General features: G+C 35.8%; 1 protein-coding gene across 2 annotated transcripts in view; it reads right to left on the bottom strand.

Moving 5' to 3' along the window:
* The window catches only part of DACH1 (dachshund family transcription factor 1), a 413,755-nt gene that overhangs the window by 190,417 nt on the left and 196,550 nt on the right, over window positions 1-26,788 (bottom strand). For both annotated transcript variants that reach the window (XM_061170678.1, XM_061170677.1), the window contains exon 3: window positions 3,869-4,030. In XM_061170678.1, the coding sequence (XP_061026661.1) occupies window positions 3,869-4,030 (162 nt within the window). The remainder of the gene's footprint in view (window positions 1-3,868; window positions 4,031-26,788) is intronic.

Below are 26,788 nucleotides of genomic sequence, written 5' to 3'. Positions count from 1 at the left end.
TTCTATGGCCAAATGAAGCATTAATTCAAATCATAAATCTATGGTGATTTAAATCTGGGAATGAGCACCTGCCTGCTTTAATGATTTATTTTGTACATTTCAGTAAGCAGGAGATTTGTCCATATGAACTGACAGGTCACCTTCAGATGCCAGGAGCAGGCTGTTTATCACCATGCAGACTAGCATCTCATCTTAGCAAGTAAATATTAAACTAAAAGAATCCAATTGATTGTGGATGAGGGAGAATGGCGACACAGCCATATATTTCACTCAGCCTGCTGATGCCTCACTCGGATCTATCTTGAAGTCCTCACTTCTTCTTAAAGTGATCATTCTGTTGGAAAGATGCGAGCTCAAGGTTACCACGTAAAATTGGGGTATAAAATAATTATTTGTCCGTGTCATAGGTTTCTTCAAACACCTTTTTTTCTGGCTAATTTTTACAATTCATATTAAGAACTAGAGAGGGTCGTCTATAATAAGAATACTCCTTCACCTCACCAAGCCAAATGAAATGAAACCAAGAAAAGAAAAAAAATCTATTTTCTAGCGGCACGAAGGATTTACTTACAACCAAGGGGTGAGGAAGTGGGGCGGGGGAAACAGTGTTTCTACATAGAGAAGGCTGAAACGTTTAAATAATGCGTGAGCCAGATGAGTATAAGGGAAAAGAGAACCCTGAATCGACTTCAGAAATGTCACTGGATTTGGGCTGAGTAGTAACAATACATCATTTAAGTAGCACCTCTCTAAGGGGTTTCGCTACTTCCAAGGGCCAAGTGATAGATTCGTGAGAGCAGTACATTTGTATTCTGAAATATAAGGCTTCTGAGATTCTTGGGATTCCTACTGGAATTCATAGGTTTCAATACCACTTCCTAAGCACCTCGTGCTAGCTGATGTTCCTGGGGGATGCACCGCATCCTGTTATGACTGTCTGCTTACTTAGCCACCCCACCCATAGGAGCGTACGCCCCTTGAGTGCTGAGGCTGTGTTAGGATTATTTTTGTGTTCCTAGAATAAGCTAAAATCAAACATACAACAAAATCCAAATGACGTCACAGCTGCCCCCAAATTTCCTCACAGGCCTGCAGCTTAACAAGTAATACCTAGTAGAGAGGATAGGAAAACAGAGGAGGAAGCAGTCGGTGGCTGTAAAAAGAGGACGAAGGTGATTTTCAGGAGGGTAAGTTGGGAGAAATAATAACAATAGCAAAAGCAATACCCACACGACTAACATTATGCATGACCAAAAAAATGTGATAAACAGACACGGTAATGAATAAAATGATAAGCACTTGTCAAATATGATTTCCTTTCCTTCTCATGATGCAGATACTATTTTCTATGCCATTTTTCAGATGTGGAATGCGAGGCTCAGAAAGTTCACAGAACTTTCCAAAGTCACGGAGCAAGTAGTTACTGAACACTTACCAGGAGGCAGGCACAATCCTCAGAACCAGAGAAGACTGGAGTCCATTTAAAGCAATTGCTCAAAATTGCCGTGATCTATGCAAGCTCAACCTCCCATCCCCACCATTGCCCTGTACCTTCCCTCACTCTACCCCATCCCTCCCCTAAACTCTCTTTCCCTGATCTCTAGGTAAAGAAGAAGGGGGCAGGGGGTGTGCTCAGGAAGGGTAATAAATCACAAATTCTTAGAGGACAGCAGTATGTGAGAATAGAAGACAAATGACAATGGATAACATTTCCCCCCAAATCAGCTACAGATCTCTAACATACATGATCCATGAGCTTTAGGGACTAGCAATGACACTAATGTCAACACAGTCTCAAAATATTAAGACCCTCTAGGAAAATTCAAATAAATTTCCGTTTCTGGTTCAAATTGGATGATGGGTGTCAAAAAAAAAAAAAAAAAAGCAATATAAACTAGCAAGTGAATACCTTAATGGAAGAAAAGTGATTTCTTCCAACTAAAACGCAAAAGCCAATTTAAATTGTGTCTTAGTTTAAGTCATTATGAGAGCCTAGCTCTCCAAATAATTATGATAAGCACAGTTTGGTCAGAGGACAAGTATTAGTCCATAATATCAAATATTAAGTATATGCCGATGCTTAATTATGAGCTATGGTCTCTTTATCTTATGCCTGTTGGTTTCTCCAAAGCCAGATTCTGTTCTGCCGCTCAGGAAATGTGACAGAGGTATAGTGTTTTAATATGTTTTGTTCAAGTGTTATTAAATTGCCTAACTTAAAGATCCCTCCTCACAACACCAGCTATCAACAACAGCCCGCATTCAAGGCTTGCTCTCCTAAAATTCTGAAAACAATCCAAATTATGCCTTGGAATCACAACTATAGTTTAGAGTGGCCAATTCCTTGTTTTCAAAAGTGTCCAATTTTGCTCTATTTTATTGGGCAAAGTAAAAGACTAGTATTTTAAAATAATATGCAGTCAATAGTTCTAAAAAGAGAATTACAATTCTTTCATTTTACTTCAATATCGTTTTTAACTTTTAAAAACTTAAATTGATGTGTGTAAACTATGCCCTAAACCATCCACCGCCCTCCATCTTCTCAACAGAAGCACTGCAAATGCGAACGCTGGCACTTCCCTTAGTTCTTTTCAGATTTTGAGCCATGTCTTTGGCTTTCTTCCACATCTTTTTATCCTTCTAAGAATTGCTACCTCCTTCTTTATCATACTCTCAAGTCAAAGCCATTAACGCCTCTCCTTTTCTATTTCTCTTGTCTAGTTCTGTTGAAAAGTTCTATTTTTCCCCTTTTTACATTGGAAGCTGCTCTTTGGCATCACTGAAGTGGTAGTATTTTGTGTTTCGTGTATGTGTTTTAAAATTACTTCCTACTAGGTTACTCATATCTAGCACATGATTCCATGAACAGTTGTGCAAATGACTATCACTGAAGTCCACAGTATTCCTTCATACACGCCCCCTACATGTAGGTCAATGGACTGAAAGTAGGGAGCTGCTGATTATCTAAAGAAATAATCTGTTAAAATGTTGCATAGAAAAGAAAATCTAATTGAACTGCCATATATTATTGTATCCCTCATGAACATGTATGTTGGATATAGTCTTGTGTACATCTTGTAGCATCCAAATTTCTCTTGTTCAATTATATTTTGAGCATGATTTCTACATTTTAAAGGGAAATAATACAGTGCAGAGGCAGGAAAAAAAGTTTTATGTCACAAACACACAGATGCTAAAGATATCATCAATAAAAATTTAACCCTCATTTGAAGTTGTGTTTGACAAAACAAATTACCCAAATTAATTCTGCAAAGAGAAAGCTGTTCCTTTTTGGTTTAAATAGTAATGGTTAACTTTCCATCCCTCCATACCTCAAGAAAGAAAAAGATCAAATTAAGACATTAAAGTGGCATTTTTTAAATAAGAGAAACTGATAATGGATGTATACAGAATTAATTATCAGCATAATTCTTATTCTTGGCAGTACATGAAAAGATTAAGTTTATATGTTTTGCTGCTAAGGCACATTTCTTATTTGATAACCAATGCATTAAGAATAAAAAAGCTAGTGTGTGGTTTTGTTTGTAAATATTCTTCTGTCATCTTACCTATAATCAATATTTTAGAATTCTGACCATTAGAACTTATTTGTATTATGAAAGATGTTAACTGAATTCTTACAGTAGAGGTTGCAGACATAAAGTTAATTCCTACATTTAAAAATAAGGTTGCTAATTATTTATTTAGAGTGTGTGTTGTTAGGCTAAGTGGTTTCTTCAAAATGTACACTATTTTCAAAGCTAAAAGGGCCAACTTCTTGAACGGGTAGCCAATAATTTTGTTCTGGAAAAGAAAGTCATTGAGTAGCAAAATGATCACAGTAAGTTTCAGTGAACATAAAACTTACCGACACTTGAATTCATGTCCCCATTTTCAGAATCTGCTCCATGTTGGTTACTACTGGCATGATAGTTGCTCATAGCTTCTAATTTGATTTTTTTCACCTTCATTGCTTCGGCGATCGCTGCATTGGTAGCAGCGGCAGCTGCGGCAGCTGCTGCTGTCAAACCTTCAAAGAATAAATTAAAAATGAGGTAATTCAAATTCTGATTTTTCACGTAAGACTCCATGTGCTTTGCAGAACACATATACAAACATATTGAAGTATCTGATTCCTTTATGCAGCACTCTGATAGCATATATTCATTCCCAGCTAACCAGTGAAACTATGTTGATATCACAGAGTGCTCTCCGAACTCCCATATTCAATATTAGCAAAAGCATGATTCGTACACAGAAGGAGAGTAGTAGAAATGCAGCCAGAATTCGCCCTCAAACAAACCCATCTGAACATGTCATTCCTGACTCCAAATCCTCTACAGCTGCCTACAGGTGGGGGGACTCTGAACTGCTTAGCTTAACTCACAAAGCTTTTCACTAGAATGCGAAACCTACCTAATCACCCAAAGTTTCCCTATTCTCACGCCATACTCCCCCTATGCTGAACGTGGCCCCAGTACCCACACGTGTCCTGCCTCTTCAAGCCCGTGCTTTTGCAATTGCCATTGCCTTTGTCTGGAACAGCCTAGTCCTGTGACTCACTTCCCCCACTTGTCATCCTCCAGTATTCTAGTCCCAGAGTTGACCTTTCTAACCACTATGCCACAACGTCTCCAGAACAGTTTGTCTCTGTTCATCCAGAAAACGGGAGGTGGAAGTGATCATGAGATTAGAAAAAACAGTTTGAGGCCAGATACGGAAGATCAGAAAGCGAAGACCTGGCTTTAGGTACAGGCTCTAGGTAACCAGCAGAGGTTTTGGAGCAGGGGAGCGATTTGTTTTCCTTCAACGTGTGAACTTTTACCGAGTCAATTCACTTCATCCGACATCCTTCATCTGCAAAACGAAAGAAACTGAAACGTGTGAATGATCTCTCCTAACTCTAAAACTCTGACAGTCTATGAGAGGATATACACACACACCCGCCCACACCCTCATACTCCTTTTGCTATGCTGCTTCAGAATTTCTGGCTACAGCGCTTCAGCCTGCTTTGAATTTATCTGTGTGATTTATTTCCACTCGCAGCTGGTGGATTTGAGACTGAAAACTCTCTCCTCCTTTTCCTCCCCACTAATCATCACTTCTAGTTACTTCTAGCAAATAAGTTGCAGCCTCAGGAATTAGAAGAAGGTCTTTTTCCCTAGAAACCTGTGCTTTTTTTTTTTTTTTTTTTTTTTTTGAGGTTAGAAGACCTCACCTTTCCTTCAGATCAGACCAAAGAGACCTTGACAACTTTCACCCCAACGCAACAAGACCTTCAGACTGACTCTTGGCATGACAAACTGGTAACTGCCCCCTAAAAAGGCACTGATCTGAACTCAAAGAATTCATCTGGGTCTCGACTGAACACTTATTGCCTTTTAAGTCCCAACTTGAACTGATTCTCTCATCTTCCTATGATTGAATTTTCTCCCCAGTTACTCATTTCCTTCAAAGATGTTTCAGAAGATTTTCTTTCCTGTTCTCTTAAAATTCTCTTTGTGTTTCCCAGAAAATCTCTCTTCCTCAGTTTTGCCTTGTCACCAGTGTGAACATCCAAATTGTCCTTTCCCTTCATTGCCTGGTGTTGTCCCATATCCAATTTATGACACATCTAGGCTCTTTATCTTTGATTTATGAGGCAGGTAAATCTTGTTCCATAGTATTCAAATGAGAAAGAAAAAACTACACCTTGAGATATGATTGTTATTATTGGATAGATCTGAATCAAGCTCAGTAGCATGAAACATAACTACGCTTGATATGGTCTTACACAAGCTATAAAATCTTCTTAAGTACGGTTTCTTCACCTGTAAAGTCATCCTATTCACAAAGGGATAACAGAAGGATTAAATAAGATAAACTATGTGAAGAATGCCACATAATGTTTAGTAAAAACTAGGCAGGCCTTGTGTTCTAGTTTTTACTTCAGCAAGTCAAGCCCAGTCCTAGCTATGACTCAAGCAGGATACAGTGGGCTGGCTGCAGCCCCCCTCAGCTAGAAGTATCCTGCTTCTCCTTAGCTGCCGGCATTAACCCTTGACTTTAAAAATGCCTTTCACAATTTTATTATTTATCTGATCTTATTTATGGTACTCTTCTCTTTTTCCATTTGACAGTTTTTCCCCCTTAGGTTTACACTTCTAATACAAATTCCAACCGATAGGTGTGTGTGTGTGACACACACATGCTATAACCATAATACTTTTGAAATATTCTATTTTCAGTCCAGTTTCATGAAGGCAAAAGGAAAGCTATGACATTTGCAACAGTTGCTGATTTTAGTTTCACTAACTCACCTAACTGTTTGATGGGTTCTCAAATTTAATTCTTTAATAGCGTTCACACTCAGCCAATTTTCTCCATCTCCCCTGGCTTCCCCTAGTGCAAGCTGCCACTTTTTGTTCCCTGGAGTCTTGTAATTATTTCTTAACAGCTTCCACTTTCCCTACCTCCAATCTCTTATGATTCATACTGCGGTCAACATAACCTTATGAAAACAAAAATCTAATCCTGGCATTCGATGCCCGCTCTGAGGAGCAAGGTGGGTGCTTCATGTGTCTGTCAGGGCCCTGTGTGCTCAGTCCCCTGCTTATCTGTGTAGCATTATCTTTCCCCCAGGTCTCCTTTGCTCTGTGTGCTCCAGACATATAGGGGTCTTTCACCTTCTCTAGTGGACTACATTTCCTCTTTCAAGCTAGACTTTGCACATGCTGTTCAGACTTTCTAGAAAAATCTCTCCAGTTCCCTGCCCCAGATCTGTCCTTGCATCTGTCATGTGAGGCTTAAATATGATGCTCTAGGGGAAGCAGGCTCAGGATCTTGACTCTTCAGTCGACCTGGGAAAGAGCTCCAACACTTTAAGAATCAGCCTAAGACTCACTTCTTTTAAAGAGCTGACCTTCTCCACCCTACTCCTCAAGGGTAGAGCTAGTGGTCCACTTACTTGTGTTCTCAGCCCTGTTGAATGAAAGTCTGCATTCTCTGTGCATCAGACTCACTCACAGAGCTTTCAAACCACGCAAAGAGCTGAGTCCTACCACCTGAGATTCTGGTTGGGACACGTCCATCTGTGTATTTTGGTTGATTTTACTGTTCCTCAGGTCACTTTAATGTGCAATCTGAGAACAGAAACTCACTCAAACTCTTTATTGCTCCTTTTTGGGGGGGGGTGTTGCTCAGGGGGGTCGGTTTAGGGCTAGCTCCTCCGACTAGGTTATAACATTGAAAGGACAGAAATACTTTCCTAGTATATGTATCCCAAACATTGAGCACAAAGCCTGGCACAAATTGTCACTGAATGAAAAAAACGCTTCTCAAACTGGATTACATGGAAAGCCGCAGGAGAAATATGGGCATTATTTTGACAATATCAATGTAAGTAATTTAAAACATTATGTTCATATTACAGTCAATGTAAATATACTAGGAGTAGCAAATCTCATTAATTTAATAAAAAGCATTTACTTTCCAAAGCTACATCTGCCTAGGACTGGAGAGAATCACGAAAGTCTCACCCTCACCTCTGTATTGATGGCACTTCCTGTTGGCCTTGCCATGGCCCTTTCAAATCTCTTATGTAATTCTCAAATTCCCTCCAACTTGCTGTCTCTAGTAAAAACTTAGTTTAGAATCTATACACTCACTTTAGAAAGAGGTCCCATTGTATAGTTTGTTCCCTATTGAAGCTGCCTTTGAAAAAATAAGTGTAGTAAATTCACAAAATAACACTAGTTTTTGGTCTATACTTCATAGAGAGTTCACACTGCGAAAACACTTCCTATGCAATCAAGAATGCTCTACCTGTGCAACATGGATGGACCTAGAGATTATCATACTAAGTGAAGTAAGTCAGACAGAGAAAGACAAATATCATGTGATATCACTTATATGTGGAATCTAAAAAAATGATACAAATGAACTTATTTACAAAACAGAATCAGACTCACAGCTTAGGAAACAAACTTAATGTTACCAAAGGAGAAAGGTGGGATGGAGGGTAAATTAGGAAATTGGGATTAACATATACACACTACTATATATAAAATAGATAAACAACAAGGACCTGCTCTATAGGTCCTTGAGCCATACTGAACTATATTCAATCTTGTAATAACCTATAGTGGAAAAGAATATGAAAAGTTATATATATATGTAACTGAATCACTTTGCTGTATACCTGAAACTAACACAACATTGTAAATCAACTATACTGCAATACGAAATAAAAATTTTTAAGAAAAGAATGGTCTGCTTGTGTAAACACTGGCAACCCATAACATTTACCACACACTTTTCCTCCCTCCGTAACCCTTTCTCACTTAGAACTCTTCTCCACCTGCCTCATAATCAGACTTCAGCATATTTTCCTTCAATATCCCACCCTGAAGCAGTGAATTTATGACTGCTTTTAACTCTTCCCAATCAAAACAAGCCATTTTTCCCTCAGAACTAGGTAATCCAGTGTTTCTCCAAGTGATAATCTACATCAAATCTAGCTGCAGAGTGTGGTAAAGTTGAAGATTATCTTCCTTGGGGCCACGTTCATGGACCCTATCTCTGAGATGGACTGAGGAATCTGTATTTTTATCTTTCAGTAGGTGGATTCTGATGCTCCCTGCCCTTAGATTATTTGATGACAGTAATGTACATTATTAAAGTGTGTCTACACCTTACAGTAAAAGCTTTTTAGCTAGGTAGATCATCTCTGCAGTGGTTTTTGAAAGTGAGTATGCTTAAGAATCAACAAGGGAACTTGTTAAAATACAAAATCAGGTTGGACCAATAATCAGAATCTGAGACATACTGCTGTAGTGTGATGCAGACTTTGGAAAAATGAGTCTTCTGCGCCTCTACCCTAGCAGAGCAGAAGCAAGGAGGCCAGCCAGGTAACACAGCACTTCTGTGTGTTATAGATCTAGTAGCCATGCACGTTATTAACTCAACCAACCACTTACATATACGAATCTATTTGGTATATACAGTAATTGTTAATTAAACAGCTTGGGTAATTTCTCCAGATTCTTCAATCAGGTAAAATTTTCACCAGATTTCCTTCTCTCATTGAGAGAAAAATTACATATATATGCACACACACATAATGCATGTGTGTGTGTACGGTGAAGAAACAAATAAATGAACAAAGGTTTTCTCACACTAAGGAATGATTAACCCATCTATTTTACCTCGTGAAACTTACTTCTTACACTCTCCAAGAACAATTATAGTATCTCATACACAAAGACAAAAACATACACTAAACTGAGAAGTCAAATGTAGTATAATTTCATTTTATTTTAAAAGGTTCTAAATCCAATTTTATCATCAGCAATGGGGAAACTTTAATGTATACTTAAAATTCATTTGCCACTGATAAAATAATGTATTGAGAGATAGTTTGTTTAAAAAAGATGTTTTCCTTCAGAGAAAGGATAATAAGTCATATATTGTGCAACTCGTAGACCTTCTATTGGCCCTCAGAAAAGGGACTGTACATCAAACTTAGGCTAAAGCCCATAGGCCTTATGTCATGCAAAAATATTTAGGTTTCTTTTTTTTCTATTTGATCTTCACGAACTCTACCACTTACAATTCAAAAGAATGAATAGATTTTTACATAGAACTTAGAAAAACAGCTTGTCATATTAGTGTCTGAATTATGCTACAAACTCATTGCAGCGGGCTCCATTCTGCTCTACTCCTTCAGAGCAAATTCTATATTACTTTTTTTAACCAGCTATTGTTAGAAATTCTTTATTTTTATCTTGGCTTATAGATTTCTTTTACTTGTACTTTTATTTTTTGATGGTCCATTAAAATCTTTTAAAGTTCTTGTTGAAAAATGACTGGCATGGAGATTCCTAGTTATGTAAACTCACTATCATATAAGGAGTAAACACACAGTCATTGAAAAACAAAACACTCCAAAAGCCATACAAACTTTGGACAACATGCATCAAATTTATATGAAATACTGCAGCAAGTTATATAATTCCTAAGGCTTCCAAATTCCTATCTTTAAAGCAGAGATATCAGTTCTGACCTCATAGCAGTATTGTGGGGAATAAAGGTAAAATAATGTACACAACAGCATGGGCACATACGAAGCCCTCTGAAAATGGTAGTAAATATTATCAAGTAACCCGTAATATCCATCATGTCATTTAGTTTTACCTTTGTTCAGTTATTCACAAAAATGCAAATATGACAAAAGTTATCTAACAGTGTACGGTGAAAATTTAAACATTGGACAAATGGACACCTGAAAACCATGCTTCTATCAAATAATTTGATTTAGTAGCCTACACTGATCAAATTTATCATAAAATTACTAAGTCTCCACTCTGTGCTATATTGATACAAACCTTTTGCTACTTCAAATTCAATATCCTAAAACCAATCCATGGGCTTATCATTTGGAAGGGAAGCAGGCATTATTATTCCTTGAGAGCCTTATTTTCCTTTGCAAAGATAGCATTTTTCTTCTGCTCTCAACTTTTATCAAAACAGCCTTTAAATCCTTCAAGTGCTGTTATACAATCCTGATTGCTCTCTCTAAAAAGGGAAAAGTATCCCCATTCTATTTTTTTCAAATAAGTTAGTACCCCTAGTTATAAAGAGTAGATTACAACTATAGATTATAAATATCAATAAAAGAGACATATTGCTGTCAAATTCTTTCTCTGATCTGTTTGTTTGCTCATTAACTTGAAAGGTCTAATCTTTGATCTTTGGTTTCAAAGACATCAAGATGACTTCCAAATGTTTGATATGTTGTCTACTTTTACATCGCATTCCATATAAAATGCGTTTCCCAAGACCTAATGGCTAAATAAAATTAGTTATAAGCAAGAGATAGTAAGCATTCAAAGCTTCCATATGATAGACTTTTTATTAGGCTATGTCACTTTACCCAAATGTAGAAAAAAGTACTCTAACATGCACTCGTTTATAGCCAATAGTAGTTATTATTAATATTCTGGAATTGATAAGTTATTTATGTCTGGCATTCTTCCTACTGCTTATTCAGGGAGACAGGCAGCTTATAAATATCTCGTCACTCCACCGTCACAGAAATTTCATCGACAGTGCTCATGCACAGCTATTAGCAATATGAATCTAACCATTACAAGAAGGAGGAAAATCGAACATGTGGCATTAATACGCAGTCCTGGTTCCTAACCATCTGATAGGCAGATGGTGTGAAGCGGATTCTCCAGCTGAAATGAAGGGGCACATCATTTAAAACCTTGTTTGCATTCTAACTGATATCAGTGCCATATTGATATACATGATACATCATGGCAGTATTTGAACAATCTAGTTTGTTTCAGTCATAAATGTTTACAGCCTTGTTTTTTTAATCTTATAAGCATGTTCAGAAGAGTGTATTTTTAATTTATGAAACCTATTGTTTACTTCTGTTGAACTACAAGATTAGTGGAAAGCAGGAATATTAAATTACTTCAGCTAGAGCAATATAACCAAGACAGATGAATAAAGTGGGTTTCTATTTTCAATAAAGGATGTTAGTAAAGGAATTTTAAAATTAGCCCAGGCATTCTGTGCATTAAATACATTTATTCATTTAAACCTTCTAGCTTTTTCTCCCCCAAGTGGCATACAGAGATACTTAATGCTTTACACAGTCATTCATTTAAAACTCTCACTGTGTGCAATTAATCTTGTCCAACAATTCAATTCAGAAAGTAAAACATCAAAAAGCATAGTTCAATTCAACAGTCATTACTGTGAAGTAATCTTTCTGCTCCTGACAGATCCTATAGACTCTTTGCAAAACTCTGTTGAAGGTGCATTGTAAGCTCTACGTGAGTTTGAATTACAACTCAATTGAAATCATTCCAAGTCTTAGAAGAACTCTTGGCTCAGTATAACAACTTGAAAACACCAGTACCTTTTTTCCACCATGTCTTCTTCCTATCCTTATTTAAATACCAGCTGTCTAAAAAACTGAAACTAATTTTCCCAGTTATTTTATTTCTCAATACTTTCTAAATAAACAGAAATTGTGATTGAACTATGCCTGTCGTCACCCTTGAATGATTAAATAACAGAAATGATAATCAACTAGAATAAGTAACTTAATTGTAAAGCAGGGTAGACTGAAGATTTTGAGTGAGAGTTTGTCTCCCAATGTCCATTAGACTGATTTTTCTTGCCCTTTGAAACACATTTATATTCTGCAGAGAAAAGGAAAATTGATCTTAGAGGCTGTTAATGGAAACACTCCCTATACCAGTTTCCAGTTTTTCAATTGATTAAATTAGATTTTTAAATGTGTCAATTAACCAAAAAAATCTACTAATTTGGAGAAATATGCAGAAAGAGTTTATTATAATATTGATAATCACTAATAAATCAAGTAGACATCAAGTTTAGCATTCTTTTCTGATTAGCTTAAAATCTACAGTCTCCCAGAGTTTAGGAAGAAATAGCAGTAGTGAAGTCAGAGGGAGGGGACCCCATGGTGATGTTATTTGGCCACATGTAAAATCACTGAGAAATTTCCATGGAAGTTTTTGAAACACTCAACTTCTAATCACTAACTCAGAGAATCAGGATGAAACAGAATCAATTCAAATGTTTAAATTACTATGATTTAAAATAAGAAAATAGGTAATTTATGAAAAGTTGAACCTGACACAACAAGGTCTTGAATATATAACTTTCACTTCGACTCCATCTGTTAACATTACCACCTTTAGAAAAATATTTCTTAACAGCCACTTGGAGTCTGGACTTATAAAACATAGAGATGAGAAAAACTTTATCTACTGCGACCCTTTTATTTTACTGATGATGAGACTTAGGGGCAGCGAGGTTAATCATTTCTATAAAGTCACACCATTAAATAATGATAGATTAATCCCAATTCCCCTAACTCCCACTTCAGCAGTGGCCACACTGCCTCTGTCAATAAATGAAAAAAGAAAAGTACAGAATACAGTAAACTATGGAATCACTGAAGGAAAATGAATCCTCTTTTCTCAAGTAGCTTATGGATTGCACAGGAAGCCAAGGTTACAGACACTCAGATGATGTTACAGACACTCAGATGATGTCACAAGTATAAGTAGACTCCACTTAAAAACCTGATCTAAATGTTCATTTGTGATTCCGTTTTATAAAATTTCGAATATATCTGCCACAGAAACAATGGTCATTCAACTTTGTGCTCAAAACTTTTAACCTGTACTACTGGTGAAATATATTGTTTATAATATTACCCTGAGTCCTATATTTTAAATACAGAGCAACAAGGAAAAGGAGAATGGCAAATAAATTATTTTCCTCTCCATATCTTGAATATAGAAAAAAATATAAATAGAACCAAATTGAAAGAGGTAACATTTGTCTTGAATTTTCTTTAAAGCACTCTTCTCATTATTATTATTCCATTCTCCACTAAACTGGGCATTGGATGTTCTCATATTTGTCTAAGGCCCAATACTTCTTACTACGTACATGACTCATGACCCCAAATTACTCAAAGCATTGGCCCCAGGCAGGTGGCTCTTACCAACCTGAGAGTAGCTGACAGTATGTGACATTGTGAAAGGATGTTTTTAAAAGAGGCTACTTGTCAATATATTGGTGACAGTTCAGGCAGTATAATAAGTGAAAAGAGGAAACTGTGTCATAAATTTAATTTCCTGCCAAAGTCACCTCACTGGCATTTCAGCCTAAGAATAGTCTTACCAAATGTTCTCCTACTTCTCTCAACATCATGTAAATGCTCTTCTAACTCCTTTGATACTTCAATAAGTATCTTTCTTTTCTTTTTCCAGAATCCTGGTAGCATGTAGGGCTCTGTCAGTGTGTGCTTGTTGGTGAGGAGAGGAGATGAGAAAAAAATTATAATAGAGGTGGTCGTTTTTACATGCAAGTTTTGTTTGGGGGGAGTTATCCAATGAGACAGAAATAGCTGGAGACGATGTGGCCAAAAAATTTTTCTGATATAGTAATATAAAGGAAAAGACTCAAGAAATATATATATATAACTATATATATATATACACACAGACATCATTATATATATAATATGACACATACACACACATATACACTTTTTAAATAGAGGTCAGGGTCTGGGTGGAGAAAAATATATAGCCATATTCACTGAATAACAATAGGATAGGAATAGAAGGACTATTTGAAGCAATATATTCTTCACACTTTTGTCATTGGGTTCTTACATTTATATCACCATCTCATTGAATCTCTGTAATCAGCCAACAGGAAATGTATTTTCCCTATGTGATTTCAAGAAAAATATGAAGTGTGAGAGCCCAACTGTAGTGCTTGGAAACGTAGGATTTTAGTTGCAGTTTTAAAGTTGGACTATGGAAAAGAATAATCCTGATTAATTTAGAAAAATAGATACTGCCATGTGACAAGGAAGATTACAAAGAAATATAGCTCTTAGCCCATAGCCTCAAGTGGTTGTCATCTCCTAGAGGATGGCATGAAGCCTTAATCATGGCATGCTTTTGTAATCATAGTCAGGTTACTTAATTATTTTAGTGTAATTTAGACAAGTTACTTAAATTGTCTGATTTTGAGGCAACCTTGTACTTTACTGTTCAAGAAATAAATGCAGTCTATGTTCAAAACTATTTCCCTTCTGAGGTTTGATTCATATATTCAGGTGGATGTCAAAGAAGAATTTACCAATGGTTGACATTGCACTATTCATTTTTTTTTTTTTTTTTTTTTTTCTGCAAAAGCATTACAACAGAAAAAAACATCTAATTTCTAACGTGGCAATAAATGCTAGTCTTTTGTACATTCTGATAAAAACTTTTACTTTATTTCAAAACAGTAGTAAGTCAGAGCAAATCTTCCATTTTCCTTACATCTCTTCATTTATGAGCGAAGTCTATAGTTGCACTGATCCAATGGCTTCTCTTGACCTAATTTATGTTGTACCATGAGATTCTATTAAAAGAAACTAAATTACTGCAGTAGATTTATTCATCTTAAATAATTTAAGCTAATTGAAAAAGAACCAAACTAAAACTAAAACACTTCTCTCAAGCATTCAACTTCTGCATGTCAATTAGTAATTTAAACAACCAGCTAATCACAACAGGTTCGTGTGAAACACGAACCTGTGCTGTGTACACATTTCTCTACCTCCACAGAGCTGAAGATAGAAATAAACATCAACTCTGAGTCTGAAAGCATGTGTATCTATTCTGGAGTCATTAGACAATTCCAATAAAATATTTTCACTGATTGATTTGAGACTTTTCTCAATTTTGCCAAATAATTTTGAAAAGAGCACATGGGAAAATGAGAGGAATATCTGGAAAATCATATCCAATTACTCTTCTGGCAATGCGCCATGGAATTTCAAACTTATAACATGACTTAAGCAAAACAAAATTTAAAACATTACTGTTATTCACCAAAGTTGCTATATCATAATAACCAGAAACTGAACTCCTATGGGTTGGTTTAAAAATTAAGAACCTAGCTTAATATTATTATGATTATATTTTATTCTTGTCGCTCTGCTTCTTGTTGGTAAAACTTATCAAATATCAATTTAAGTCATGTTAATAGTAGCTGATCATGTTATCGCAAATTATGCTATGCTAATTGTCCCATCATTATAGAACTGCATTTGTAAAAGCAATGGTCATTTTTCTCATGCCACTATTTTATAATTCAGCTTTTGTTAATACCTGGAATGTGTGGCATAGACAGTCCCACAAAGAGTTACAAAGCTCTTCGCAGTATTTTTGCCATACATCTTCCTTCTGAGAATTAGAAAATTCAAACATAACTTTATCTTGGAAGTAAAGCCTTTTGAAATATTGCTAAAGTGCATACTGAATAAAGACAACACACTTAAGCGGACTTTTCCCCCGAGTCTATTGCATTATTCATTTCATGTGCAACCTCATGCTGGACCATAAATTGTTACTTTATCTAATCAAAGGAGACTTAACTCTACAGAAGGTCAAAGGTTTAATTTTGTGAAGTATTATCTTACGCTATGAGTTCAACCGAAAAATAGAAGAAGAAAAACAGCCAAGAAACTGGTAATAAATGAACCTTTATTGCCTCAGGCATTGGCCTAGTTAATAAACTTTCATTGAAGGTTTCTTTCAACTGTTACGGACAATGAGAGGAAAAAAATCTTAAATTACAGCCATGTGTGACTTTTAAAGCAGTCATTCTTTTTTATCTCAACCTCCCTAGCTCAGGGAAAAAAAAAAAAAAGACAAAGAGAGATTGTCTTCGATCTCTTAACCAAAAATGTATGTTTCTAAACAGATGAGAAAGTGCAGATAAACTTTTCTAAAAGCAGGGGTCAGCTTTGAACAATATAAAAAAATTCATTATTTAGGTGTTGAATCTTAGAGAACAACCTCTCTAGCTAAATGTAAAACTACAAAGGGGAGGAAGAAGACATGTAGTTTTTGCGAATCTAACTCTTAAATTGGGTCTCCAACTTAGCAAAATATGATGCTTTGTCATCTCACCACTGGTGCACAAAGTCCACTGTAGATTTAAAATTCATTAAATGTATTGTAAATAAGTACATTATCTATGTACTGTCTGCCCTGTTTTAGACACACCAAAAAAATCCTTTTATTTTCAGAATCAAAAACACTAGTAGCGAAATAATTCATTTCATCGTTATGCAATTAAAATTTTTAAGAAGAACAAGTCTATGTTTTTAGCTGATACTCTCATCCAACAATGGCCCGTGAATAGTTTTTTTTTTTTTCATTATTTTCTAGAGAAGAAAATGAACTGAGTTCTTCTGAACTAAATCTCCCTTTCTGTCTGATATGAGTATTGCTACTCCAGCTTTCTTTTGATTTTCATTTGCATGGAATACCTTTTTCCATCTCCTCACTTTCAGTCTGTATGTATCCCTAGATCTGAAGTGGGTATGTATATGTGAATCTCTTTGCTGTACACCGGAAACTAACACAGCATTGTAAATCAACTATACCCCAATATAAAATAAGAATTAAATTTTAGAAACCCTCCTTTTTTCAGGAGGCACTGTATTGAGTATAAAAGTTATCATGGCCTCAACTGCAACATCTTAATCTCCACAGCACAGCATAAATAAGATACAGATCTTCACATCACCAACAGAGTTCACCCAAGCTGTGAGAAAGGGAAGAAGCCATGTTCTGCATCGTACTTTAGATATTCTTAAACAGAAAGGAAAGAGGGCTGGCTTGATGCTCTGAACTGGACACCCCTACCAGATTCTACCCACAAATCACAACGCTCTCAGCAGGACACCCAACCCTCTTCCCACCTGGCAACATATGGACAGAATTGGGCTCTACTTCTTTCCAGGGACATGTCCCCAGGATGCTATCTCGGGCCACCTTTGAATCCGAACATGATAGCTGCTTACACTGGCAGCACCAGGTGAAAGCAGGATCAGGGTCCCTACTAAGAGATACACTTCGCACAGCTGGGAGACACTGAGTTCTCCCAGGGTCTAGGATGAAGCACGTTGATAGCAGCAGCTTTGCTTCTTTTCTATATTTGCCGAGAGAGAGAGAGAGAGAGAGAGAGAGAGAGAGAGAGAGAGACTAAGGAGAAAGTGGAAAACCTAGAAATTAAAGATGATTTAATGTAAATTCCGAATAGAAAAAAATGTTGCGTTCTTTGCATAGAAAATTGAGGATAAAAACACAGGTCTTCCAAAAACATAGTTAAACCTGGATATCCAGAAACTGAAGCAGGGTGAGGCAATTCGTTGTTATTAATTAGAAGAGGGTTTTAGAATCAATGAATAGTTTTTGATTTCATGCAAGAAACCAAGAAGCGCTACCCAAGGTTACAGTGAAAAACACTGTCAACGATAAACGATTTTTTTTGCCCCACTCTATTTTCTACCTAATTTGTATGCATGCATGTAGTTGGGGAGCAAAAGAATGAAAAGGTGAAGAAAATGAAGGAACATAAACTACTAGAACAGAAACACTGTATTTGAATGTGTATAGTAAATGGCTAGTTGTATACATTTGTGGATAAAGAACTTAGTAACAGCAAGGATGGTCATGCTTTATATAAATTTCAGTTTATTTAATTTACCAGTTTTTGAAAAAGGCTGAGGTACATTTAGAAAGTGACCCCAAGGTCAGAGAAGCATGGGAGAGTAACAAAAACAGGTATCTCAAATCTAATTCTTTATTCCATTAATCAAAGTTTTATGGGTTTGGGAAAGTTTTGCTACAGTACACAGAGAGGATAAGAAAAAAGAAAGATCAAGGGAATTCAAAGGATTTATTAAAAGTGCAGACGGTAACTCTGACTAGTGTTTTAGCTAGATAGACACAATTAATTAATTGTAATGTTGTGAAACTCTAAAATGCTGAAAGAACGTGCTCATGCCTGCAATGTAGTAATGTAGCAAAATACTTATAATCTTTCAACCACCAGGAGCTTTTGTTGGTTTTTTAACCTAATCCACAGCCTGACATAGATCCTAGAGTAATGGAACACAGTTCTTTGATTGAAATAATATCTAAACATTGCTTGCTAGCCCGGTGGCCTAATAGAAGTCTGTCTCTCTGAAACTCGAGAAATTCAAGTTTTGAAACAAACTCAGACACTGAGCTCTGGCTTGTAAGTCCTTGAAGAAAAGCCTTTGAGACAGGAATATGCCCTTTCCAGTTTAACGGAACCAAAAACAGACATAAAACTTCTGCAACAGCTTTTCTTCCAAACAGTGAGACAGTCAAAACAAATTTTCTTCAGCCACTAAAAAGTGACTAATAAGACAACAGTAGAGTGTTGGTAATCACAGAGAGTCTAATATACGTCATTAAAAAGCTAAGTATTTCACAAGCGACCCATTCCACCAGCTTTCTTCATTTTGGTGTGAAAATCTGAGCAATATGTACAAGTTGAGTCATTATTACAAAAGATCCGTATCTTTTGTCAATTTTAGTCATGTGGAAAATTGCAAAGTGTTCAAAGACACACTAACAATACCTCAAACTCAAAAGGAATTTATGTATATCACATAGTGGCGAAAAAGATCTATATTATTTTGTTTTATTCAATGTACCTGAAAATTTGCAATAATGATAAGAAAGCCACACTTGAACATTTTAGTGAGAGAAAAGTAACTTCTAGGTCTGCACTTGCAACAGTAAATACACTCTGATTAAACTCTGAAAGATAAAAGCAATAAAATCTCCATTTCATTGTGTATCCTGATAAATTCCAAGAAACACAGAATATATATCATTACTATTTACCAATATCCTGGCATCTGGTAGAAACTGCTAAGCAAAAAGCAGATGAACAAAAAACAGGAAAGGCATGGGTAGCATTAAGTATACCTGAGGCTATAGCCAAATTTTGATTTTGTTTGGATGCCATGCTTATCATATTAAGTAATGGAAGTGATTTTTACTTAGTGTCTGTCATCTGACACTATCATATCACTTTATAAACATGATAATAAAAATGATACTAGGATGACAATGAAACAATCTGCACACTGTCACAAATGTGAAGTCTTGACATATTTTATCATTACATTGTAAGGCATGAGCTGTGAAGTTGGGTGGGAAAGCAGAGAGCAAGTAAGAAAAAAATCACCAAATTACATAATAATAATATAATCCTAAAACCACAGCAGTCCTTCTAAAAAAAAATTTCAGGAGCACAGCTAGAGTTGGTTAAGTCAGTAGGTCAACCATGTCCAGGACCCAAATTATTTCCATACTTCCTTTCTGCTATCCTCAATATATTGGAAAATATCTCCATGTTAGGAAGTTGGCTACAATAATTTTAGGCATCCAAGCAAAAAAGTGAGGAGCTATTTATTCTATATATTTCTCTTTATCCCACAAAGAATTCTTCCTCAAGAGATACCTTAAAAAAAAAAAAAAAAAAAAAAAAGAGATACCTTAAAGAATCACCCCTCAGAACTCATTAGTCATAATTATATCACCTGATCATGCCAGTTTATGGTTGGAGAAAAATGTGAATTTCTAAATAAAATTAGGGTTATGTTATAAAGGAAGAGAGTGATAAGGGGTTATTGGGTTGCAACTAACAAGACCTGCAATAAAAGCTTATTGGGGAATATTGAAGCAAATTGTCAACAGCCTCAAATAGAAGCCCAAATACATTGCTATTCTAAATCTTCCATCATTTTAAATCTGTCCTATGCTTGCTCAACAGTTGGCATGTACCTAGATTCGGAGGATAATATCATTGTTTTTCTCAAGGCACTATTTTACTTCTCATAATGAAGTCCTTGTACAGAAAAGTTCCATAAAATTACAACAGTGACCTTGAGTTTTATATTTAGAACTACCAGGAACAGAAACATGAAATAGCACTCAATTGCTTTGAGTTTCCTTTTCCACATCTAGCTGGAGATATCTATAGAATAAATAATAAGATGGCATGCCTATAGAATATATAATAAGATGTTGTCCTTCATTCGATTGCTGGACAATCAAATTTATACAACTGTTACGGAATGTGACACCAAGGAACTGGTCAGTTTTGAGCTATATCAAACAGTCATTTAAATATTTCTCGTGATAGTGAGGTGGCTAAAGCTGGTAGTGATATTTTTCAATGCTTTGATGCGGTACTAAAACTATTGGATTCATGTTCTTTCTTCTTAAGGATGCAGACCAGTGTAGGAAAACTTGAAGCAGCAACTGCAGAGCTGAAGAGACGGAAGAGAATGAGAGAGAGAGAAACAGACAAGAGAGGGTTGAGGGGAGAGAGAGAGGCAACAGTAGCTTTAGGCATTCACACGTCTATTGCCATGTCATTGCTGTTTGGTCTCTTCCTCACTTCCATCTTTGCTATCATCAACAGTAAAATGAAAAACTTTAATAAAGTATAAAAATTGAGGGCAATAGCAGAAATATGGCTTCGGACAAAGAATATATAGGCTTTGCGGTCTAAGATCTGAGCTTCAGTCTACCCTCTGTCATTGGGTAGATGGCCTCTGTTTGCAAGACCTAATTTCTGACAATTTCAATTAACTTTACCCCAGCTATAATAGAGACGATCATGTGTTGCCTGTGTCTCACAGAATTGGTGAGAACATTAAATGACATAGGATGTGTGAAAAATGGACATAGGTGTTTCATAATGACAGTTTTGTCCCTTCATCTTGCTATCAGTCCACCAGAGCTGGTCCTTCGCTGCCTTTTTTTTGCATTACTATCCCCACTACTGACAGAGCTGACACTACTTGTGGAGAACAAATGGCAGAGCCAGGCCCATGACATCACTCCCATGAAATCTGTTCCTTCAACTGTATTTCCCAGGATCAATAACAGAACTTGGTAGAAAATCATATTCCTCATAAAGAATTTTATTTTATAAGTACTTGCATGAATGAACTCTGGATCAAATTTCAAGATTATATAAAATTTGAATCCACAACTTACTAAATGACCTTAGACAACTCACTTAACTGCCTTGGAAATAAGACTGATAAAAGTACCTACATATTATAGTGGTTATCAAAATCAAATGAGTGAATGCACGCAATGAACGTCAATTGTGCATAGCACAACAAAAGCACTCCATATATGTAGGCTATTGTTTTTGTCCTCTGACATCAAAAGACACTAATATTTACAAGTCAGTGTCATAAGGAAAATAATTTTAAGATGATGGAAACAATTTTAATATATGTTCTAATCAAAGGGAATATATATTTTGCAAAAACTACAAAGGGATTTGCATTATCATTACATTATACATTATTACTACACGTACATCTTGACTCCAAAGATATTTTATGACAAGAAATATATTATGGTAAAGTCACATCAAAAAAGAGATCCAGTTGCATGGACACAAGCAACATTACCTAACAAAAATCCCAAAAGATAAGTTCAGATTTTAAATATATAGTCACCAAATTATCAGATTCAGTCACAAGAGTTGGCAGTGTCTCGGAAAGCAGAATCTCCTAACCCAGACTCACACTATGAATAGAGGATAGAATCAAGCTAGCATATCTCTTTCTCCACTGACAGGTCAAGCACTTTCAGCTACCCCCACCAGACACACATAGGTTCTTTAAACACATATTTGATCCCCTTAAATATATTTATTATTTTTTATATGTACTGTTTATTCAAAGTGAAATATCCAGGAATAGTGGAGAAAAAAATAAAAGAAGATCTAAATAGATTAAAATGCCATAGCTATTTCCCCACTATTCCATAAGAAAATATAAATCAATGCGTACCAAATTCCGATCAGCAATGTTACATCTACCGTTGCATTGGTTTCACAGTCAATGGCTAGTTCTGTTACATGGGAAATTTCTAATTGTCAAGTAATACAGTATATAAGAAGTACTTGGTATATTATAACAGCAGTTCGCTAAATGGGTCTCTATTATCTAAAGAGAAGCATGTCTGTTCTCAGAAAAGTATATTTTTTCCCATTTCCTTACATTATTTGCTCTCAGTATCAAGCTTCATCAAACACCTTCATAGAGATATCATTTACTGAATAGAAGTTAAAGGATTTAATTGTTAACTTCTAAGCATGATTTAAATTAAATAATAAATATATTATTCTAATAGATAACAAGATATTTGGGTTTTCAGGGCACTTGATAAATAGATCTAGTTTAAACATATTCTTAAACAAGAAACATTCCTACCTTTCTTTCTGTGTGATAATGGGAGACCAAATCAATTTTTAAAACAGGAAATCAGGAACTTGTAGAATTCTAAGAGACTCTAAACTCTGTCTTCCTGAATTCTAATTGTTAACAAGGCGTTCTGATAAAAGTAGACAACTACATATGATCTTTCAACACACACATTTATTCACATCATAAGTAAAACTGACAGTGCATCTTCATCATAATAAATTGGTAAGAATTATTTGATGTTAATAATTCTTAAGATAAATTATTTTAACTTAATTTGACTTTTAAGACCCACTTGTAAGATACATACAAACAGGAATGGCTCTGACATTCATTTATGAAAAGTAATTCATTACAAATGAGGTAAATTTCACTGGCAATTACTTAAGTATCTTACTGATTTTTATTGCTACTAAAAACTTACAAGGTCATTTGAACTGACTATTATATAATCTGTTTTATATTTTTTTCCTAGAAGCAAAATACAGTTTTGGTAATCATTGTAATACAAAATATGCAATCTCAGGAGGAAAAGTAAATGAAAACATAGGCACTCAATCAAATATTCCTTGATTTCAATAAAGAACTATTATCATAGATCTTTTGAAAGTCTATGGGTAGGCTATGACTGTGGGAATTTCCAGTTAAATTTTAATACTCATAGATATTAAATTCAAATCATAACTTATTAAGTATGTACCATGTCCCAGGGACTAAAATGAATTAAAAATGGGTACAACATGATCCCTGCTGTTAAAAATGTAAACTCAATGAGGGTAGAGATTTTGATACTGACAATGTCTCTGCTTGTTCACAGACACACTGTCAGTATCGAAAACAGGGATCAACACGGAGGAGATGCATAATATATGTTGAAGAAAGTTATGAAGAAAGAAAAGAAGGAAATAAGGAAGAAACATGAAAGAGAAAGGAGGGAAGGGAAAGAAGAAAGAGAGGAAGGGAGGAAGGTAAGAAGGAACAAATTTACATTTTAGTTGGGTAGACACATATACAATTATCTATAACACAAGAGAGAATGTATGATTTGTATTAGAAGTACACAGTGCTTCTATCATAATTCAAGATCATAAAAATTAATTAAGGCTAGGGTGTCCAGGAAAGCTTCAGGTAGGATGTAGTATTTGAGATAACTTTTGAAATATAGGTAGAGATTTTGGTTGATAGAACTGAGGAAAAGAATTATTTCAAGGTTAAAAAAAAAAAAGGAAAAGAAAAGAAAAGAAATAGTGAGTAATGGGACAAAGCTTAGAACATGCTGGGCTGGTATGGACAGTATAATGTTTATGGTGTAAGACACATTGGGTGGGGAAACTAGTAGGATGTAGATCTGAAAAGGAAGATTGGTGTCACTTCATAAATGTGCTTACATGCCACTCCAATACTTTTATGCTCTGGGACCAATGGTATTTGAGAAGGGAAGTATCTTGGTCAGAGCTGATCCATAACCCCTCTTTATCCCCTAGGCTTCCTTCATAAGCTGTGGGGACCTCATCAGAGCACCGAAGGTGACTATGGCTACATGCTTTACTTACAACCCTACCAATTAGACATGTACCTCCATAATTTCATTGTTTGAGATAGTGATATCCCCCAATACCTAATACAGTACATGGCACAATTAAATTGGGAGTTGTACAGAAGAAGTAATGTGGTGGACCTCAGTTCAGATCTTGAATGTATAACTTATTAGCTGGGCTTCACTTCTCTGAGCTTCAGTTCCACCATCTGTAAAACGGACATAATACTTAGGGTTATTGTGAAGATTAACTTATTACTGGAAAGAGGATAATGTGCACCCCCCATCCACCCACAAAGTTCCATTCCTGGAACCTGTGAGTATTTTATCTTACAGGGTGAGTGGAGCTTTGTAGATGTGATTAAGTAAGTTAAGGATCTTGGGATGGAAAGTTTGTCCTGGATTATCCATGTAGGCCCACTATAATCACAAAAGTTCTTATAAGAGGGCAGCAAGAGGGTCAAAGTCAGAAAAAGAAGACGTGATGATGGAAGCAGAGGTTGGAGGGATATGCTTGGATGATGAAGGAAGAGACCAATAAACCAAGAAAGGTGGGTGGTCTCTAGAACCTGGAGAAAGCAAGGAAATCCATTCACCCCTAGAGCCTCCAGAAAGAACACAGCCATGCAAACACCTTGATTTTAGTCCATAAAACTCATTTCATACTTCTGACCTTATAATATAATAAATTTGTGTTGTCTTACAAACCACTAAATTTGTGGTAATTTGTTACAGCAGCAATAGGAAACTAATATACTTGTATATACACATGTATATATTTTTACACACACACACACACATTACACCTTGAGTAGAGTAGGTATTAATAAATAATAGATTTTCTTAATGGATCCATAATATTTCCTATCTAAACTTATTTTTTGCAACTTCAGGATAAATTTAGAGCAAACTGAGAGAGAGAGAGAGAAACCAGCATAGCAGGGAAACATTGTACTGGTCCAAGCACAAGATTGCCAGAGCTGGAAAGGAAGAGAAGGTAAATGTGCAGAGGAGGGGACAGGTATCAGAATCATTTCAGGAAGAAAGTTTGATCTCTACGTAGACTTTAGGTCTGAAAAGGAGAACTTAAAGATGATTGTTACAGCCCAGAGGGCAAGACGATGTGATAAACTAACTCCAATATTAGAAACAGCCAAGAACAGAGGAAAATGCAAGATTGGGAGTTCACCTTTTGAGCACGTTGCATTTGAGGTGAGGAGCGATTGCCTGAGATTAGATTTTAGCAATATATGTTTTAGTTAACTGTTAAGGGTCAATAAGTTTCCCGAAGTAGAAAAATGAGAGGCCATGGCAAATCCTCCAACATTGCCTGGGCTTACCTACATACGATAAGGGGTGGGAGTGAGAGGGCAAGATCAGAGGCAGCTTTCAAGAGAACAGGCCACGGGAAAGAAGGTGCAAAAGCTGGGGAGTTCAGGGACAAACAAAATGAGAGGAAGAGAGGCAACAAATGTACATTATTCTTTCAAGCAGCCTGATGAAGAGAGCAAGACAGCTTTGCTGAGGTATACATTTTTTTAAGTAATGAAGAACTGAGTGTATTGGCGGGAAGAGATAAGATGTGAATTGCAAATGGAGATTGAAGACACCAAAAAAAAAAAAAAAGAGGGAGAGAAATTAATGGAGGAAGACAAGAAAGCATCAGAGGAATAGGTGAAGGAGATAGCCTCTTCAAAAGGAGAAGCATTTCGGGTAAGAATTATGCTTGGTTATGGTTTTTGGGATTATTTGGAACCATTGATATTTAAACAAGGTTTAAATTAACAGGCTAAGTTGATTTCATTACTTTAATACATCTTTAAGAATGAAAATGAAAAACTGGAATATAGCAATTCATTTTTTAGGTTTGAGACATTTTTGCATCATAAGATTCTGAATATATTATGAAAACATTTGAAATATAATTTTAGGTAACTGAAAGCTGTATTTGTACTAGTATCATACACACACATGTGCACACACATATACCCAGATATTCATATGTTCATAAGATTATATTTATAATGCATATTCATGAGGCAGGCACCATGTCTTATCCAATATTTTATTACTAACTTCTAGCACTAACTCTGGTATATACTAGACTTTCAATAAATGAATGAAGCCTTCGTGAATTTGCACCTGAGGTTCTGAGGAACTACTTAATTGGCACTTGTCATATTACACTGTATTACAACTTACGTTTCATATGACACAGGCATCTAATAAATGCACACGATTGTAAAGATTATATATGGTGTCATTGATCTGCCTTTAGAACCGGCAAGGCACTAGGCCACACAAATGGAAGAGTGAGGCTATTGCCTCTTCATCTAGATGGTTAGAAAGCAATACTGAATACTAGTATGGATTTCCATTCTCTATCAGCACCCTGATAAATAGTTGCTCTTTCTTTTTTATTCCTTTCCCCCACCACAGACTATCTTGTCTTTCTAAACACAAAATTAAATCATTCCATTTCTCTGCTTTAACATTTTTGACATCGCCCGTTGCCTATACCACAGGATCCAAATACCTTATTCATGGCAATATTAATGCTTTCATAATCTGTCCTTCACCTACC

The sequence above is a fragment of the Eubalaena glacialis genome, chromosome 16, assembly GCF_028564815.1.
Source record: "Eubalaena glacialis isolate mEubGla1 chromosome 16, mEubGla1.1.hap2.+ XY, whole genome shotgun sequence".
Lineage (NCBI taxonomy): Eukaryota > Metazoa > Chordata > Mammalia > Artiodactyla > Balaenidae > Eubalaena > Eubalaena glacialis.
The sequence above is the reverse complement of the archived record's forward strand: the minus strand, read 5'-3'. Positions and strand labels throughout refer to the sequence as shown.